General features: G+C 45.1%; 1 protein-coding gene across 3 annotated transcripts in view; it reads left to right on the top strand.

Moving 5' to 3' along the window:
• ankhd1 (ankyrin repeat and KH domain containing 1) overlaps nt 1-15,549 on the top strand; it is a 32,600-nt gene that overhangs the window by 11,162 nt on the left and 5,889 nt on the right. Inside the window, exons 3-32 of one of the 3 annotated variants that reach the window (XM_049586318.1) lie at nt 1,463-1,586; nt 1,806-1,953; nt 2,152-2,299; nt 2,381-2,614; nt 3,060-3,154; nt 4,009-4,164; nt 4,845-4,926; nt 5,181-5,372; nt 5,488-5,597; nt 5,848-5,935; nt 6,548-6,675; nt 6,786-6,929; nt 7,045-7,147; nt 7,293-7,555; nt 7,718-8,005; nt 8,275-8,698; nt 8,806-8,945; nt 9,060-9,171; nt 9,810-9,955; nt 10,054-10,196; nt 10,698-10,911; nt 11,024-11,199; nt 11,574-11,736; nt 11,827-11,922; nt 12,035-12,151; nt 12,926-13,094; nt 13,202-13,398; nt 13,529-13,884; nt 14,769-14,921; nt 15,151-15,300. In XM_049586318.1, the coding sequence (XP_049442275.1) occupies nt 1,463-1,586; nt 1,806-1,953; nt 2,152-2,299; nt 2,381-2,614; nt 3,060-3,154; nt 4,009-4,164; nt 4,845-4,926; nt 5,181-5,372; nt 5,488-5,597; nt 5,848-5,935; nt 6,548-6,675; nt 6,786-6,929; nt 7,045-7,147; nt 7,293-7,555; nt 7,718-8,005; nt 8,275-8,698; nt 8,806-8,945; nt 9,060-9,171; nt 9,810-9,955; nt 10,054-10,196; nt 10,698-10,911; nt 11,024-11,199; nt 11,574-11,736; nt 11,827-11,922; nt 12,035-12,151; nt 12,926-13,094; nt 13,202-13,398; nt 13,529-13,884; nt 14,769-14,921; nt 15,151-15,300 (5,059 nt within the window). Of the gene's footprint in view, nt 1-1,429; nt 1,587-1,790; nt 1,954-2,151; nt 2,300-2,380; nt 2,615-3,059; nt 3,155-4,008; nt 4,165-4,844; nt 4,927-5,180; nt 5,373-5,487; nt 5,598-5,847; nt 5,936-6,547; nt 6,676-6,785; nt 6,930-7,044; nt 7,148-7,292; nt 7,556-7,717; nt 8,006-8,274; nt 8,699-8,805; nt 8,946-9,059; nt 9,172-9,809; nt 9,956-10,053; nt 10,197-10,697; nt 10,912-11,023; nt 11,200-11,573; nt 11,737-11,826; nt 11,923-12,034; nt 12,152-12,925; nt 13,095-13,201; nt 13,399-13,528; nt 13,885-14,768; nt 14,922-15,150; nt 15,301-15,549 lie in introns of all 3 variants that reach the window. The other 2 variants (XM_049586317.1, XM_049586316.1) reach the window with 2 other exon arrangements.

Raw genomic sequence — 15,549 nt, 5'->3', positions numbered from 1 at the left:
AAATTCAACGAGGTTTTAAGGTGACCTGCTTGCAATTTTGCGTCGGCTGCTCTCAAACAAACTGAACTTTTAATTAGCAACTCGGATAAAAATGTTTCTCCAGATTGCACAGTGCGTTGGTGGTACAGTGGGTGTAGGCTGCTCAGTGGCTAGCCAGTTACTCGTTTCAGTCGAAACACAACAAAAATATCTGCTAGTACTCACAGAGTCACAGTCTCGACCTCAGTGAGAGCCCAGTGTCCAGTTTGATCTAAATAGATGAAGATCAGTTATGTCTGTTTAAGGTGTGATCCACAGCTAAGGAAACTTGTAGTTTCAGAAATGTACAAATAGGCCTGAGGTATTTAAAATGTGTCAGCCTCAGTCTGTTTTGGTTCAATGAACTACTTGCATTCTCCGAGATAAACATGCTACAGTAAAACATTAATGATCAACTTCCTTGACCTCTTGTTTCCTTCTGCCTTTGGGACTATTGCGAAATTGTTGTCTGAGAGCCGTGCTAAGTTTAGCCTGAGTCGCAGACCTAGTGGTCAAAACACAGGAGGACCACAAGGACCGGAGCTCACTTCTGCCTGGCTAATAGATGGGTTTCGGGCTGAGGCCGAAAAGTTCAAGGCCAACACTTTTTTCCGTCACTCTTGGCTTGTCTTGCTTCCTTTTTTCCCCACATGCCTTTAAAACATATGCCGCCACACACAATACAAAGACTTGAACAGTTTCATTAGTTGGGAAATGGTCCTTGTTCTGTCTTCTGAAAGAGATCTTTCAATGTAGGCCATTAGCAAACACGTTTTTTTGCCTCCTCCTGCTTACTCTTCCTTTTCATTCCCCTCTTTGGCTTTTCTTCTCTGTCCTGACAAACGTGCACACACAAACACATTTTTCACTCATATGGCATTTTGTTTTTCTCCCAGCTGTGTTTTTCTCTCTTTTGGACCACTGTCTTCAGTTTCTGTTTCCCTCACATTCACTGCCTCTTACCCATCTATAATTCACACAGGAGAAGACCTTTTTCTCTTTAACCATTAACAGCCTGCACCTATATCTACTCGCCTATAGGACTAACATTACCTCCCTCACTGTATCCATTCAAGTTCTGCTCACAGATCTGCTCTTACCTGGACAACAGTAGTCGAGCAAATATTGTTTATGAGTCATTGGCATATATATTGGAGTTATTAAGAATCATAGATGGTGTATTGAAAGTAGTGAAAAAAAAGATATGAAGCCATATTAACAAATGCTTGTGTGTGTTTTCTGTGTGTGATTTTTTTTTTTTTCTTTTTTCTTTTTCCTCTTTGTGTATGCTGCTACTAACCCTGGATTGGATTGGCTGGACTGGACTTGCTTCTTCATCTGGTCTGGTGTGGTTGTGCTCCCCTGTGGTTTGCCTTGCCCTATGCACCTCTGCCCTTTTGGTGTTCGGCAGGCATCGGTAAACTGTCCACTGCCGATGGTAAAGCTTTTGCAGACCCCGAGGTGCTACGGCGACTGACGTCATCCGTGAGTTGTGCCCTGGACGAAGCTGCAGCAGCCCTGACACGCATGAGAGCTGAAAACACACTCAACGCCGGCCAAGCCGACAAGTATGTATCTCGCCCATACCGACACTGGCGTTAGTCAGTTTGTCTTGTACACAGTTATTATACACCTGTCATTCTCTTTTCTGTCAAATCTGAGTTGCACATGCAGACTGTGTGCATGTGAGTGTGAGTTTGCTCTTTGGAAGTGTTTGTGTAAATGTGAGGCGTATGTGTGCTCACCTGTCACAGTGGCAGTAATTGTAGCAGTCTGGTTATTTTCAGCCGTAGTTTAGCAGAGGCGTGCTCAGATGGGGATGTCAACGCTGTGCGCAAACTGCTCGACGAGGGACGAAGCGTCAACGAACACACGGAGGAAGGGGAGAGCCTGCTGTGCCTCGCCTGCTCGGCCGGCTACTATGAACTTGCACAGGTATGTAAAGGCAAGGTCGGAGTGAGACGTGGTTGAGTATAACTGTGATTGACATGTTTACAACACGTAGTACCTGTACACTTGAATAACCTCCCTGCAGAGCTAAGATAAAATGATGATGGTACCTCTAGTTGATTGTTTTGGTGACAAGTTTCCGTGCTTGTTTCTTAATATCACCGTTTCATGTTTCATGCTCAGGTTTTGTTGGCCATGCACGCCAATGTGGAGGACCGGGGCATCAAAGGGGACATAACGCCACTTATGGCTGCTGCCAGTGGAGGTTATGTCGATATCGTCAAACTGCTTCTGGTCCACGGGGCAGATGTTAATGCACAATCCTCCACAGGTAAAAACCTCTCTTCACTTACTATCATTTCCCTTTCTCTCTGTGTTTCGCACTCTGATTAATCTCTCTGATGTTTTCCAGGCAACACAGCTCTGACGTACGCATGTGCCGGTGGCTTCGTGGATGTGGTGAAGGTGCTGCTGAAAGAGGGTGCTAACATTGAGGACCACAACGAGAATGGACACACACCTCTAATGGAGGCGGCCAGTGCGGGCCATGTAGAAGTGGCCAGAGTACTCTTGGAGTATGGCGCTGGCATCAACACACACTCCAATGAGTTCAAGGAGAGTGCTCTCACGCTTGCCTGCTACAAAGGTCAGAACTCAATTATTGTGTCTTTCCTGTTGGTCACCTCATTCAAATGTCCAGTGTGTAGGATTGAAGGGCATCTATTGTGAGGAATGGAGTATAACAGTCATAACTATGTTGTCATATGTTTATAACCTCCTGAAAATAAGAATTGTGTTTTTGTTACCTTAGAGTGAGCCGTTTATATCTACACAAAGCGAAGGGCTTCTTTCACAGAGTCTGCCATGTTGCTCTACAGTAGCCTAGAATAGACAAACCAAACACTGGCTCTAAATAGTTCTCTTATGCGCTCGGTGCGTTGGAGAAGTTTCAGTTCTGCAACCTTACCGCTAGATGCCACTGAATCCTACACACTGGACCTTTAAGTTCTGTGCTATTAACATGCTCTTTGCTAATACTTGGTGATAAAAGGCTTAGAATATTGATTTTTGTTTGTCCTCTGCATCTGCAGGTCACTTGGACATGGTGCGTTTTCTGTTGGAGGCTGGAGCAGACCAGGAGCATAAAACAGACGAGATGCACACGGCACTGATGGAGGCGTGCATGGTGAGCATCTGACCCAAACCATTATTTAAATATTTTATCTCCAGAGTCAGTGAATGCTGTCGTATTTTTGTTTCAGACAAATACTGCATTCATTTTAGTCTGATTTTGTTTGATTATATGTTCTAGTTTTTAAACACTTTATTTACATTTTGTCTCAGTTTGAGTTACAATTTAATAACTGATATCACTAAAAACTGTCTTATTTTTAAAGTCACTTTGTACGTATATAGAATATATTTTATATGACTGTCAAATTATAGATATAACATTAAAACCAAGTCAGAATTAGAGTTTATAAGATTATGGATCGTCGAAATCAGCACGTCGGCAGTAGAACAGCTGCACATCTTTAGTGTCCGCACTTGGAAGCACTTTGACAGAGCTCTCGGCACAGTACACAGTCATGTACTTGTGCACCTAAGTGGGGAAAAAAAGTTGACTTGTTTCAGTAAATATGGAAAGCACAGCCTGTGACCGCCTGTGCCCCATGATTATGATTTCAGCCATCTTGCTCAGTGTTAGTTCAGAGTTTTATGGTGTGTTTTTATGTAGGCTAGGCCACTTAAATAACTAGATGTTGGGAAAGTTGGATTATGTTAATTATTTTTGTACCTTTTGATAAATGATTACACTGTTGTGAATGTAGCACTACAGTAAGAAGATGTATGGAACTAATTATTGATTCATGAAGAGTCATCAGGAAGTGTTTTGTAATTTAATTATTGCACGCTGTTTTAAAAGTGAAGGTTCTCGGGCTCATGCAGCATGACTGTATGTTGGTGTCGTTGAAAAGTGATCCCACGTATTTATTCAGGTGCTTATCTCTACATTCTCTGTGTGTCTCGCTGTCCCAGGACGGCCATGTGGAGGTGGCACGGCTGCTGTTGGACAGCGGTGCGCAGGTCAACATGCCAGCGGATTCCTTCGAGTCGCCCCTCACCCTCGCAGCATGTGGAGGACATGTGGAGCTGGCAGCCTTGCTCATAGAGAGAGGAGCCAACTTGGAGGAGGTGTGTAAAGAGACAGACACCTAAATACCAACACAAGTTTTGGGAAGACCACAAAGTACAGGAGAGGCTGCAGTTGTCATATAAATATGAATTATGTCGCTGTATACCAGTTTTTGATTGCACACACACTGCAATAGAGATTTTTCCGAGGAGAATAACCTTCAACTTTTTGACAGTCATACTGCTGTCCTGCTACTGGGATACATTGTACTGAATACTTTAGAAGCTGCGGTCTTAGAATATTGATAGGAATGCGCGTTTAGATAAGAACTTGTTTCTGAAATGGCAGTGACATTTAAATGACATTTATGAAACCAACTGCTCGGGTAATCCTTAAAATGCAAGCTAGAGTAAGTAAGTAAACATAAAAATGATTTGGTCATATTTCATTGTTGTTATTTAAATCTTAATAAAGAAATAAACACAGTCAGCTGGCAGTGAGGTGGCAGACTTAAACTCAAGATGCCAGGCTGAATGACAGTGCTTCAGGTTTTTGTGGCCTCTCGTCTGTCACCACACGTTTGATGTAAAGATGTCGACAACAGAGCCAGTGTCAAACAACCTGCCAGTTGCAATTTCCCATCCTCAGTGAGAGTACACAGACACGAAAGACAAGCCCACGGAGTAATCTTGCAGTGAGTCATGTTCGCCCCTATGTTTTCTTATCTGTTTGTGTCCAGGTTAATGATGAAGGCTACACACCTCTGATGGAGGCAGCTAGAGAAGGCCACGAGGAGATGGTAGCACTGCTGCTGGCTCAAGGTAAGCTTTGCTCCTACATCTGGGAAATGGAAACTTAATGTCAGATGCCATTCCAGTGAGTAGTACACACTGATGAGCCATCTCTTGGTATCTGAATGTTTCTTTAGCAGAAATAAGATGAATGAGAGTGTTATCTGTGAAATGATAATGACATGATTTTTGTTTTTTGTTTTATTAAAGAAAACATGCATGTTTTGTGCTTTAAGAAAACAGATCAGTCACTCATCACTAACTTTTCTCATTCTATTGTCCAGGTGCTAACATCAATGCCCAGACGGAGGAGACGCAGGAGACAGCCTTGACCCTAGCATGCTGCGGAGGCTTCTTGGAAGTGGCCGACTTCCTCATTAAGGCGGGCGCCGACATCGAGCTGGGCTGCTCCACACCTCTAATGGAGGCTGCACAGGAGGGCCATCTGGAGTTGGTCAAATACCTACTGGCTGCAGGTGAGCTGGAGGAAAGAAGGCGGGGAGCTGCAGATCTGGAAGAACAAAGAGACAAAGAATATGCCTTTGTTGTACCACTGTGCTTACAATCCTAATTTCTGACTTTGTCATTCAGGGGCAAACGTTCATGCTACCACGGCAACAGGTGACACGGCGTTGACGTATGCGTGTGAAAACGGACACACTGATGTGGCGGATGTGCTGCTGCAGGCCGGAGCCAACTTGGTACGCCATACTCTTAAATCCTCTTTGTCACTTGTGATTGGCCTTTTGTGTTACGTAGGTTTAGCTTTGGTATACAAATGTTAATTGATCAACACAGTCTATTGTGTAAAGCAAGGCTTGTACCTTGGAGAACTACAGAGGCAGTTTCTTGTTGAGTCACATTTTTGTGGACAAACATATCCTGACTCTTTTGTTTAACTTCTGGAGTAAACTAGAATCTGACAAACATGTCTTCACCTTTGTCTTCCAGGAACATGAGTCTGAAGGGGGGCGGACGCCCTTGATGAAGGCAGCGAGGGCGGGACATCTCTGTACAGTGCAGTTTCTTATCAGCAAAGGTGTGTTATTGAGTCGCTGTTCCAACAAACAAGATAAATGTCCTTTTTTGCAAATGATTGGTTTTTGTCTAAATCCATTGAAATGCTTTTTGAGTCTCTCTTTTGAAAAGTCAAGATGTAGATTGTTAATAACATGCCTTTGGGCATTTTAAGTAGTTTTCTAAATCCAGTTCAGTGTATTTAAATGTTTTTTTAAAAGACTTTTCCATATGTAACGTCATTATATAATGAAATCAAAAGCCGAAAAAATATTTTATTAATTTAAACAATTTGACCAGAAGATGCTTCACTTTGACAGAATTTTTTTTTTTCTTCAGTTTTTATGGAGTGTATTATACACTGATGCGCATATTTTTTGTATGACACCAGTAATAGATGAGTCACAATTTGTTACAGTACTTGTATTAGTGAATTTACACACTAAAATTTCCTTAGAAACATTTTTCACAAGCTCACTCATCCTAATGAAGGAATGCTTATTTGTATATTTGTTTAATCCCTAATTCATTTGGATTAGAGGTCGAATGAGTTTGATTTTGTAAATGTAATAATAAGACTTATATCTCATACAAAGTGAGGTAATGTGTTCACTCTTCCTCTCTTGTTGTCCAGGTGCTAATGTGAACAGAGCTACTGCCAATAATGACCACACAGTGGTGTCGCTGGCCTGTGCTGGAGGACATCTGGCTGTGGTGGAGCTGCTGCTGGCACATGGGGCGGATCCTACACACAGACTCAAAGTAATGCACACACTCTGGATACATATTGGACCAGTTAGAATATTTCTGCTTGTACACATATATGTAATAAACGCACATTATTGAGACCGTATGTGTTTTCTCTTTTGTAGGATGGTTCAACCATGTTGATAGAAGCTGCTAAGGGTGGCCACACCAATGTGGTGTCCTACCTGTTGGACTACCCCAACAACATCCTGTCTGTCCCAGCCCCTGACCTCTCCCAGCTCACTCCCCCCTCGCAAGATGCCTCTCAGGTAAATGCAGCGATAAATCATATTTCTGCAGGGAAATAGATCTGTTTTTGGTTTTTAGTGGTTTTTTGTTTGTTTTTGTTTTTTTGCATGACACTAACGTCCTCGTTTGGTACAGGTTCCTCGTGTCCCATTCCAAGCTCTCGCCATGGTAGTGCCCCCTCAGGAGCCCGACCGAGCCCCATCAAACATCGCCACACCCCCACCCGTCTCCAGCAAAGGTAATCATCGCTTAGAGTCCTGTTACGTGGAGATGTACTCACAAAATGGAGGTGCAGACTTAACTCAGCCATTTGACTGTTATCTCCCCAATTTTAAGGCCGATCCAAATCCTCATGTTCTCATGTCTCTTTTGTTCAAATCTAGGCGTCTCCAAACAGAGACAAGCAGCCCTTCAACCCGGTGTCCCCAGCTCAGTCGGCCGGGGGCCTGAAGCAGAGCCTCTGCCGCCTTTCCACTTGTGCCAGCCTCTAGAGTGCATTGTGGAGGAGACGGAGGGGAAGCTGAACGAGCTGGGCCAGAGAATCAGCGCCATTGAGAAGGCCCAGCTTCAGTCGCTAGAGCTCATTCAGGGGGAGCCGCTCACCAAAGACAAGATTGAGGAGCTGAAGAAGAGCAGAGAGGAGCAGGTATAATCCATCACCCATTAAAGATCTGATCCCACTTTGAATCTTGTTTTTAGAACTTACAGTAAGATGGATGTCACCTTTACATCAGATCACACTTATTTTGCATGCAAAGCGACATATCAGAAGTAAGACAAACAAGGATGTGGCTGTCCCCCCACTTAGGTGCAGAAGAAGAAGAAAATCTTGAAGGAGCTGCAGAAGGTGGAGCGCCAGCTGCAGCTGAAAACACAGCAACAGTTCACCAAAGAGTACATGGAGGCGAAGGGTTTGAAGGAGGAGCAGGAGGCCGGACAGAGCCAGGGCCCAGGCCCGGGTCCTGGAAGTACGACGCCTGCTCCGGGGCCGCTTCCCACCGCAACAGGTGCCCAAGTTCACACCAGCTCTGACACGGATGAAGAGGCCAACAAAGATGGGGAGCAAGAGGAGCGGCCAGGGGAGGAGGGGGAAGAGGTGAAACTCTTTGATTTTGATTTCTGTGTTGTTATGATGTTTGTTCTGACTCCTCTAACACCTCCGTTTATTAAGTTTAAGTTTAAGTTTATTCACTTTATTAAGTCTATTCACTTTATTAATCCCCCTGAGGGGAAATTCAATGTTTTCACTCTTGCTTGTCAATTACACACAGGTCTGAAAGACACACACATGCACAAACAGGACCTATACATGCACAAAGTGGAGAGATTGACTTAAGACTTAAGGTGTTTTCTATACATTTTCAGGAAGAGGAAGACGACGATGATGAGGAGGGCTCAGATGAAGAAGCAGATGGTGAAGAGGACGATTACCCCAAGCTTCCTCAGGTGGGCACAATCCTCTACAGGGATGGGCCGCAGCTGCCACAGCAGCCTCCTCTTCCCCCTTCGCCACAGGCCCAGCCCCAGCCTCCTCCCCCGCCTCTTCAGGCTGCCTTCGTCCCTATCCAGCCCCTGCCAGACTACAACCCTGCAGACTACCCGGGAAGCACCAGCCCAGAGCTGCAGAGGGTACTGGTGGGGCAGCAGATGCTGGGCCAACAGCAGCAGGGTCAGGGTCAACAATTGGCTGGGTTAGGCCCAGGAATGATACCTCAGCAGGCCCCAGATGGGCTCATGGTAGCTACACCTGCACAGACGCTCACAGACACGCTGGATGACATCATGGCGGGTAGGTGCACTTCTTTTTGCAGTAGGCTTTGGATTATTGGTGACTCTCGTTGTATGTAAGTGCCCTAATCTGTATGATCTCATACTTTTCTTTTGTTTCTGTTGCAGCTGTGAGCAGCCGTGTGCCCATGCTGAACACTACAACCTCACCCACACCCCTTTCCCAGCCACCCACACAGATGCCCGCAAACATCGCCTCACCCCCTTCAGTCCTGCCCCTCTATCCCTCTGTTGACATCGATGCACATGTAAGACACACTGCCAGCTTTGACAAGACTGAGATCTTCAAAGTGACAACATAAATAAGTAGATGCATGCACAAAGTTCCCAACCCTGTTAAGAGATCTTGTTTTCCACCACAGACGGAGAGTAACCATGACACAGCGCTAACGCTTGCATGTGCAGGAGGACACGAGGAGCTTGTGTCTGTCCTCATCGCACGGGGAGCCAACATTGAGCATCGGGACAAAAAAGGTATGAAAGCACAATAATAAAATAGGCATATGAAAAGGTCTGTAGTGGTATTATGAGCAATGGGGGGGTGTGAATTGGATTTTAATTTAATTTATATATTAAAGGGATACCAATTTTAATTAGCTTTTTATTATAATAAGATGGGGAGTATGTGTAAATTAAATGTAGTAAACAGTTCTCCATCCCACCAGCACCCAAATCTCCCTGCTGATCTCCCCTCTCATATCTTGATTCTTAATTTTCGCTGGCTCTCGGGCTATTGCTTGAAGTGCACATTGTACCTCTGCATTTTTTCTACGCCAGCCACCACAGACACAAAGAGTATAGAAGCGGATCGAGAAAGAGTCTCCCCTCTCTCTCATTCTCTCAAACTCCGACCAAACTCCAGGCAAACTCTAAAACTAGACAATAATGATCGAAAATAAACCAAGATTCTTTTACTGTTTTCCACCTCTTCAGCAAAAGTAAATACCACAGCCCTTTGCTCTGTTTTTGTCGGTCATGTAGCACCAATTTTAAATGTATTAGCATCTTTTTACTGCATAGACAGCCTGGTTTTATGAAAAGACCATCTTTCCAGCATTGAAATTATTCTCTAAGTAACCAAAAAACCTGCATATTCCCTCTGTTCTCCACAGGTTTTACTCCTCTGATCCTGGCTGCCACTGCTGGCCACGTAGGAGTGGTGGAGGTGCTCCTGGACAAAGGGGGTGACATTGAGGCTCAGTCAGAGAGAACCAAAGACACGCCCCTCTCCCTGGCCTGCTCCGGGGGACGCCAGGAGGTAAACACATTGTTTTTCAGTTTAACCTTCACAATGGTGACATTCCTGTCAATTTTTTTTCCCTGGCTTTAACTGGCAACTGTCCCTTGCGTTGTCAGGTGGTCGAGTTGCTGCTGCTTAGGGGAGCTAATAAGGAACACCGCAATGTTTCCGACTACACGCCTCTCAGCCTGGCTGCGTCCGGGGGTTACGTCAACATCATCAAGATACTCCTCAATGCTGGAGCTGAAATAAACTCCAGGTAAGTGACAGGAACTTCAGTATTCACTTTGGCCCCTTGGTGTAAGTGAAACATGTCCACTTATATTAGGGTCATTATCAGAATATAATCCTTTTCCCTGATCTGAATGTCACAACATTGTTTTAGTTCCTGAAAGTGACTGAGGTTGCACGTAGGAGACACGGTGCCAAACTAATACAACATTACTGTAAAATGTGCCTTTGGGTTTTAGCCACACCCAGAAATGACAGAATGGTGATTAACTGTGTTATGAATGAGGAAACAGCGGGGCAGTTACTTCAAAACAGAGGCTTTGTAGCAGCTGCTACTTTGCTAAATGCTGCACTGCAAGAAGTGGAAACACATGTTATGTTGCTAAGTCGCAGTAAAACAGTAACGTGAACTGAAACTGAGACAAATTCTTTGTGATACATGGTATGCTTTTAGTGCACATTAATACACAGTTCGATGTTTTATTTTGGTTTTAGGTGTCTAAACATTTTATTGATTCTCTCTCACCAGGACCGGCAGTAAGCTGGGAATCTCTCCTCTGATGCTGGCAGCCATGAACGGCCACGTTCCGGCAGTGAAGCTGTTGTTAGACATGGGCTCGGACATCAACGCTCAGATTGAGACCAATAGAAACACCGCCCTGACCCTAGCCTGCTTCCAGGGGCGGGCTGAGGTTGTCAGTCTGCTGCTAGATCGCAAGGCCAACGTAGAGCATCGCGCTAAGGTGAGGAGTCCAAATCACATTGGCTAGATTTCCAGACTTAATATATATTTTGCACTGTCTGAGCTCATGGCGCAGCTGGCCATCTTGCTGAGTAACTTCTCACTTCCTGCAGACTGGTCTTACTCCTCTGATGGAGGCTGCCTCAGGAGGTTATGCAGAGGTAGGCCGAGTGCTTCTGGACAAAGGCGCTGACGTCAACGCTCCCCCTGTTCCCTCATCCCGAGACACTGCCCTCACCATTGCTGCTGACAAGGGCCACTACAAGTTTTGTGAGCTGCTTATCAACAGGTGAGGACTCTAGGGAGTTTGTGTACAAAACCATGTTCTAGTTTTCTTTTAGGTTACAATCTTCTTTTGAGTGAATTAGCTGTTAAGGCTTGGCAGTAGGTCATAACTTTCCTGCCATTTTTCGAGTTCTTTGATGCCGTGTAAGACGGTGTTCTGGCAAAGGCTGTCTGTAAAATAGAGCCCCCTATTGTTGCTTTGAATGCAGCGATGATTGCTTTTGTCACATCATATTCTACACCTTGAATGCTGGTGAGGTAGAAATATAAAGACACCCTTTGTGATTTAAATCAAGCTTGTGTTTCAGTCTGTTGCCCTGCTTGTCCTTTTAGCTGCTATGTGACCCCTAAAGGCAACACTTCTTCCTGTCTTTGCAGGGGTGCCCATATTGATGTACGAAACAAGAAAGGGAACACCCCTCTTTGGCTGGCTGCAAACGGCGGTCACTTTGACGTGGTTCAGCTCTTGGTGCATGCCAGCGCTGATGTGGACGCAGCCGACAACCGCAAAATTACCCCACTCATGGCTGCTTTTCGCAAGGTGCAGAGTTTACCAGAACCCTAAATGTCAGTGTGTCACACGACACTTTGGCAAGCCTCTGGTTACTAACCATTTTACTTGACATTTCAGGGTCATGTGAAGGTGGTGCAGTATCTTGTGAAGGAGGTCAACCAGTTCCCATCAGATATTGAGTGCATGAGATATATTGCCACCATCGCTGACAAGGTAGGTCGATTTCCTTTTCGGTCATTAGTCTGCTGCGTTTATTGGATTTGAGAGAGCTGTTGAAGACGTTAGCAGAGCTATAACTCCAGCTGATTGATTCCTGTCGTTGCAGGAGCTGTTGAAAAAGTGCCACCAGTGCATGGAGACCATCGTCAAAGCCAAAGACCAGCAGGCAGCCGAGGCCAACAAGAATGCTAGCATTCTCCTCAAGGAGCTAGACTTGGAGAAGGTACAGTCAGACCACATGGCTGTCCTTTGGGATGTTAAGGCCCTGATCAGACAGAGGGCTTTCTGCAGCTTTCTGGTTGTTGCCATGCAACCACCAAATCACCTGTCCTCAGCTTAACATCTTTGTTGTGAAGTAAACTCACAGAAATGTACCTTTAAAATCTGGTTTTTAAAAAATGGACAGGCAGAGGGCTCTAATTGAGCATGAGAGGCTGTTCCCAAATAGTGTGTTGAATGCAGGGAAATGGAGATCCGTGTGGGTACACAAGGCCCTCAGAAAGAGAAAAATTTAGAGTATCTGCAGCTAGTCCAGGAGCTTTGCCTAAATTACGGTCGGTTTAAGCCACGTTTTAAGTTGGTGAAATGTTATAAAGAAGTTAAGGCTACAATTTGTTCAGATATGTCTTGCAGCTTGCTCAGGGCAACGTTGAATGTGAGCGAACTTTAGCTTAACACAAACCATGTACACTACCACTTGTTGTCATTGCCAGCCCGGAAGGCCTGCCTCTGAATTCTTCTGATTGGACAATCGGGGGGAAAAAGGCCAGCGACAGTGGGTGCTTTTCCACTCTGATTTGAAGTCTTGTTTTATCTTGAGGTGTTTAGGGCTGAAAAAACATGACAAAACACTCATTGAAAACACTTCCAAAAAGCCACCCCAGGCTGCTAAAACACGCTCTGTCTGATTGAGACCTAAAGCATCCTGAATACACTGCATACAGTGAACGAGGACAAACATGGTTTTATACAACTTTGTGTGCGATGTGTGTTACAGTCCCGAGAGGAGAGCAAGAAGCAGGCCCTGGCTGCTAAACGTGAGAAGCGCAAGGAGAAACGCAAGAAGAAGAAGGAGGAGCAGAAGAGGAAGCAGGAGGAAGAGGAGGGGCAGAAAACCAAGGAGGACTTCTCTGAGATGCAGGAGCAGAAGGAGGATTCCGCTGACGGTAACTTTATATGACTTTTGCTCTAGGTTGATAGTTACTCACTATGTACTATAGTGAAGTGGTTGGTACTGATCCTGTTTGAATTTTTCCCATTTCCCCTCCTTCAGAAGCAGATGTTCCTATTGAGCCTCCAAGTGCAACCACCACCACCACCATTGGTATATCTGCCACCTCCACCACTTTCACTACAGCTTTTGGTAAGAAGCGAGCAAGTGTGGCCACTACCCCAAGCACCAATCGCAAGAACAAAAAGAACAAGACTAAGGACTCGCCCAATGAACCCATCATATTACAGGATCCGCAGGTGAGCACTGCTGCTTTTATTGATAGCATTGTTTGTCTTTGCTGATTCATAATGTGCTTTGTAGATGTGTTTTTCTCGACTAAAAGTACCTTTATCTGTAATGACGTATGTGTGTGTGTCTTCCCGCTAGGTTGCACTAGCACAGCACAAGGCTGACAAGAACAAGATCCACGGTGAGCCACGGGGCGGGGGTGGGGGAGTGACAGGTGGCAACAGCGATTCTGACCCTTTGGATAGCACCGACTGTGCCAGCGAGAGCAGCAGCAGCGGGGGCAAGAGTCAGGAGCTCAACTACCTCCCTGACCTCACCTCCTCCGCCTCCTCCTCCTCCTCCTCCTCTTCCTCCTCCTCCTCCTCCTCAGTCCCCTCCTCAGGAGCAGCCCAGGGCCTCCTGCGCGGTCCGGAGAAGAGACACTGTCCTCAGCCGCAGAGTGACAGCAAGGTGGACAACAAGGTCACAGTCTCCATCTCAAAACCAACGCAAAAGTGAGTCTCTGATGGAGCACATTTATCATCTGAAGTGCAGCTTGTGTGTGTGTGTGTGTGTGTGTGTAGCTGCTCATGTTGGAGGAACATGCAGAGTTTTAAAATGCTACCATTATGTGTGAATTATATGCAGCAAGTTTTGTGAAAGAGCAGGTCCAGCTGCGTTCTGTGCGTGATTTTTCAAATGGAAACGCCCACTCAGCCATTAGCAAAAAGCAGTGACGTAGGTTAGAACAGCGAGTGCTGATCATCATAATAATAATAATATTTGAAAGGCTTAGCTCAGATATTTTGAAGCGGGGTTGTTTGAGGTACTTATCCATAGTCACTGCTTCACCTTGCCGTCAGACAGCCCTTTCTGACAGGGAACTGAAGCAGTTATCTGTGCTCTCCTCAAAGCAGCCAGACTCCTTCGACGGTGGGTCAGTCAGTTTGTGATAGTGTAACTTTCAGATCCAAACTGTGTAGCAGTACGTTGGTTAAGGGGTTAGAGGAATGCAGCTAATGTCAAAGATGAGTAAGACACAATTCTCAAAGAAGGCTTGGCTCAGTCACAAAGAGGAATGTTAAGGGGTTTATATGTAGCAGCGCCATCAAGCAGAAACTTCAGTCATGTCTCATGAGAAAACGCTTTTAGGGCTTGGGAAAAAAAACCCACTTGGACACTAAAACTTAAGCATCTTGACCAGAATATGAATGTTCGGTTTTGAATACACAAGAAACAGAAAGATTCACCCTTAAACCTTTAGACTTACATTCTAACTTGAACCTGTCGCTTATTTCAAAACATTTCCCAAGTGTAGGCCAACATAAAAAATGCAGGTTATATCCTCGTTATTATGATTCAGTCAAACCCGAGCTTTGTCTGTTTCTTCTTGTCACAGAGCTCTGGACACGAGCGACTCCACCTCCAACTCCTTGCCCTCTCCATTCAAGACCATGGCTCTTCCCGTCACCTCACCCAACAGTAAGCTCAGTCTCACAAGCCCCAAGAGAGGCCAGAAGAGAGAAGAAGGTTGGAAGGAGGTTGTCAGAAGGTAAGTTGTTTGTTAATTTATTTTACATTGCAGCCTTTCACAGTGCTTTTGATTGACATGGCCAAGTTTTACTGAATGTGCAAATGTTTATAAGAGAAAGATGGTTCTTAAAATTCTGTGCAGAACTGGTTTGGTTTGAGGGTATCAGTTAATGTAAATTACCATCAGCAGTGTTTCCATCTGCCAGTATAGACGCATAAATAATACAATTTCACCGCTTCTTTTGAAGATCAAAGAAGCTGTCTGTGCCCGCCTCTGTTGTGTCTCGGATCATGGGCCGAGGAGGCTGCAACATCACAGCCATCCAGGACGTGACAGGAGCTCACATTGACGTAGACAAACAGAAGGACAAGAACGGGGAGAGAATGATCACCATAAGGTAAAAATAATGCCCTCTGGTGGACTGTAAACAGCCCTGCAGCTAGAGTAGAACAGTCTGTTAGTTGCAACAAGCACGTAAGCCTCGTCTGGATGATGTCATTCATTCCCACTGGGCCAGTCTTACAGTGCAATTACCCCACACTTTGTTTAAGATACGGGAACACTGGGTTTGCAGAAGGTTAATGTTTCATCTTCTTTATATTTTATCATCTTTATTCTTTTTGGCATTAAATGTGATGTCAAAATC

The sequence above is a fragment of the Epinephelus fuscoguttatus genome, linkage group LG9 (assembly GCF_011397635.1).
Source record: "Epinephelus fuscoguttatus linkage group LG9, E.fuscoguttatus.final_Chr_v1".
Classification (NCBI taxonomy): Eukaryota; Metazoa; Chordata; class Actinopteri; order Perciformes; family Serranidae; genus Epinephelus; species Epinephelus fuscoguttatus.
Note: the sequence above shows the minus strand (reverse complement) of the source record. Positions and strands in the feature narration are given on the sequence as shown.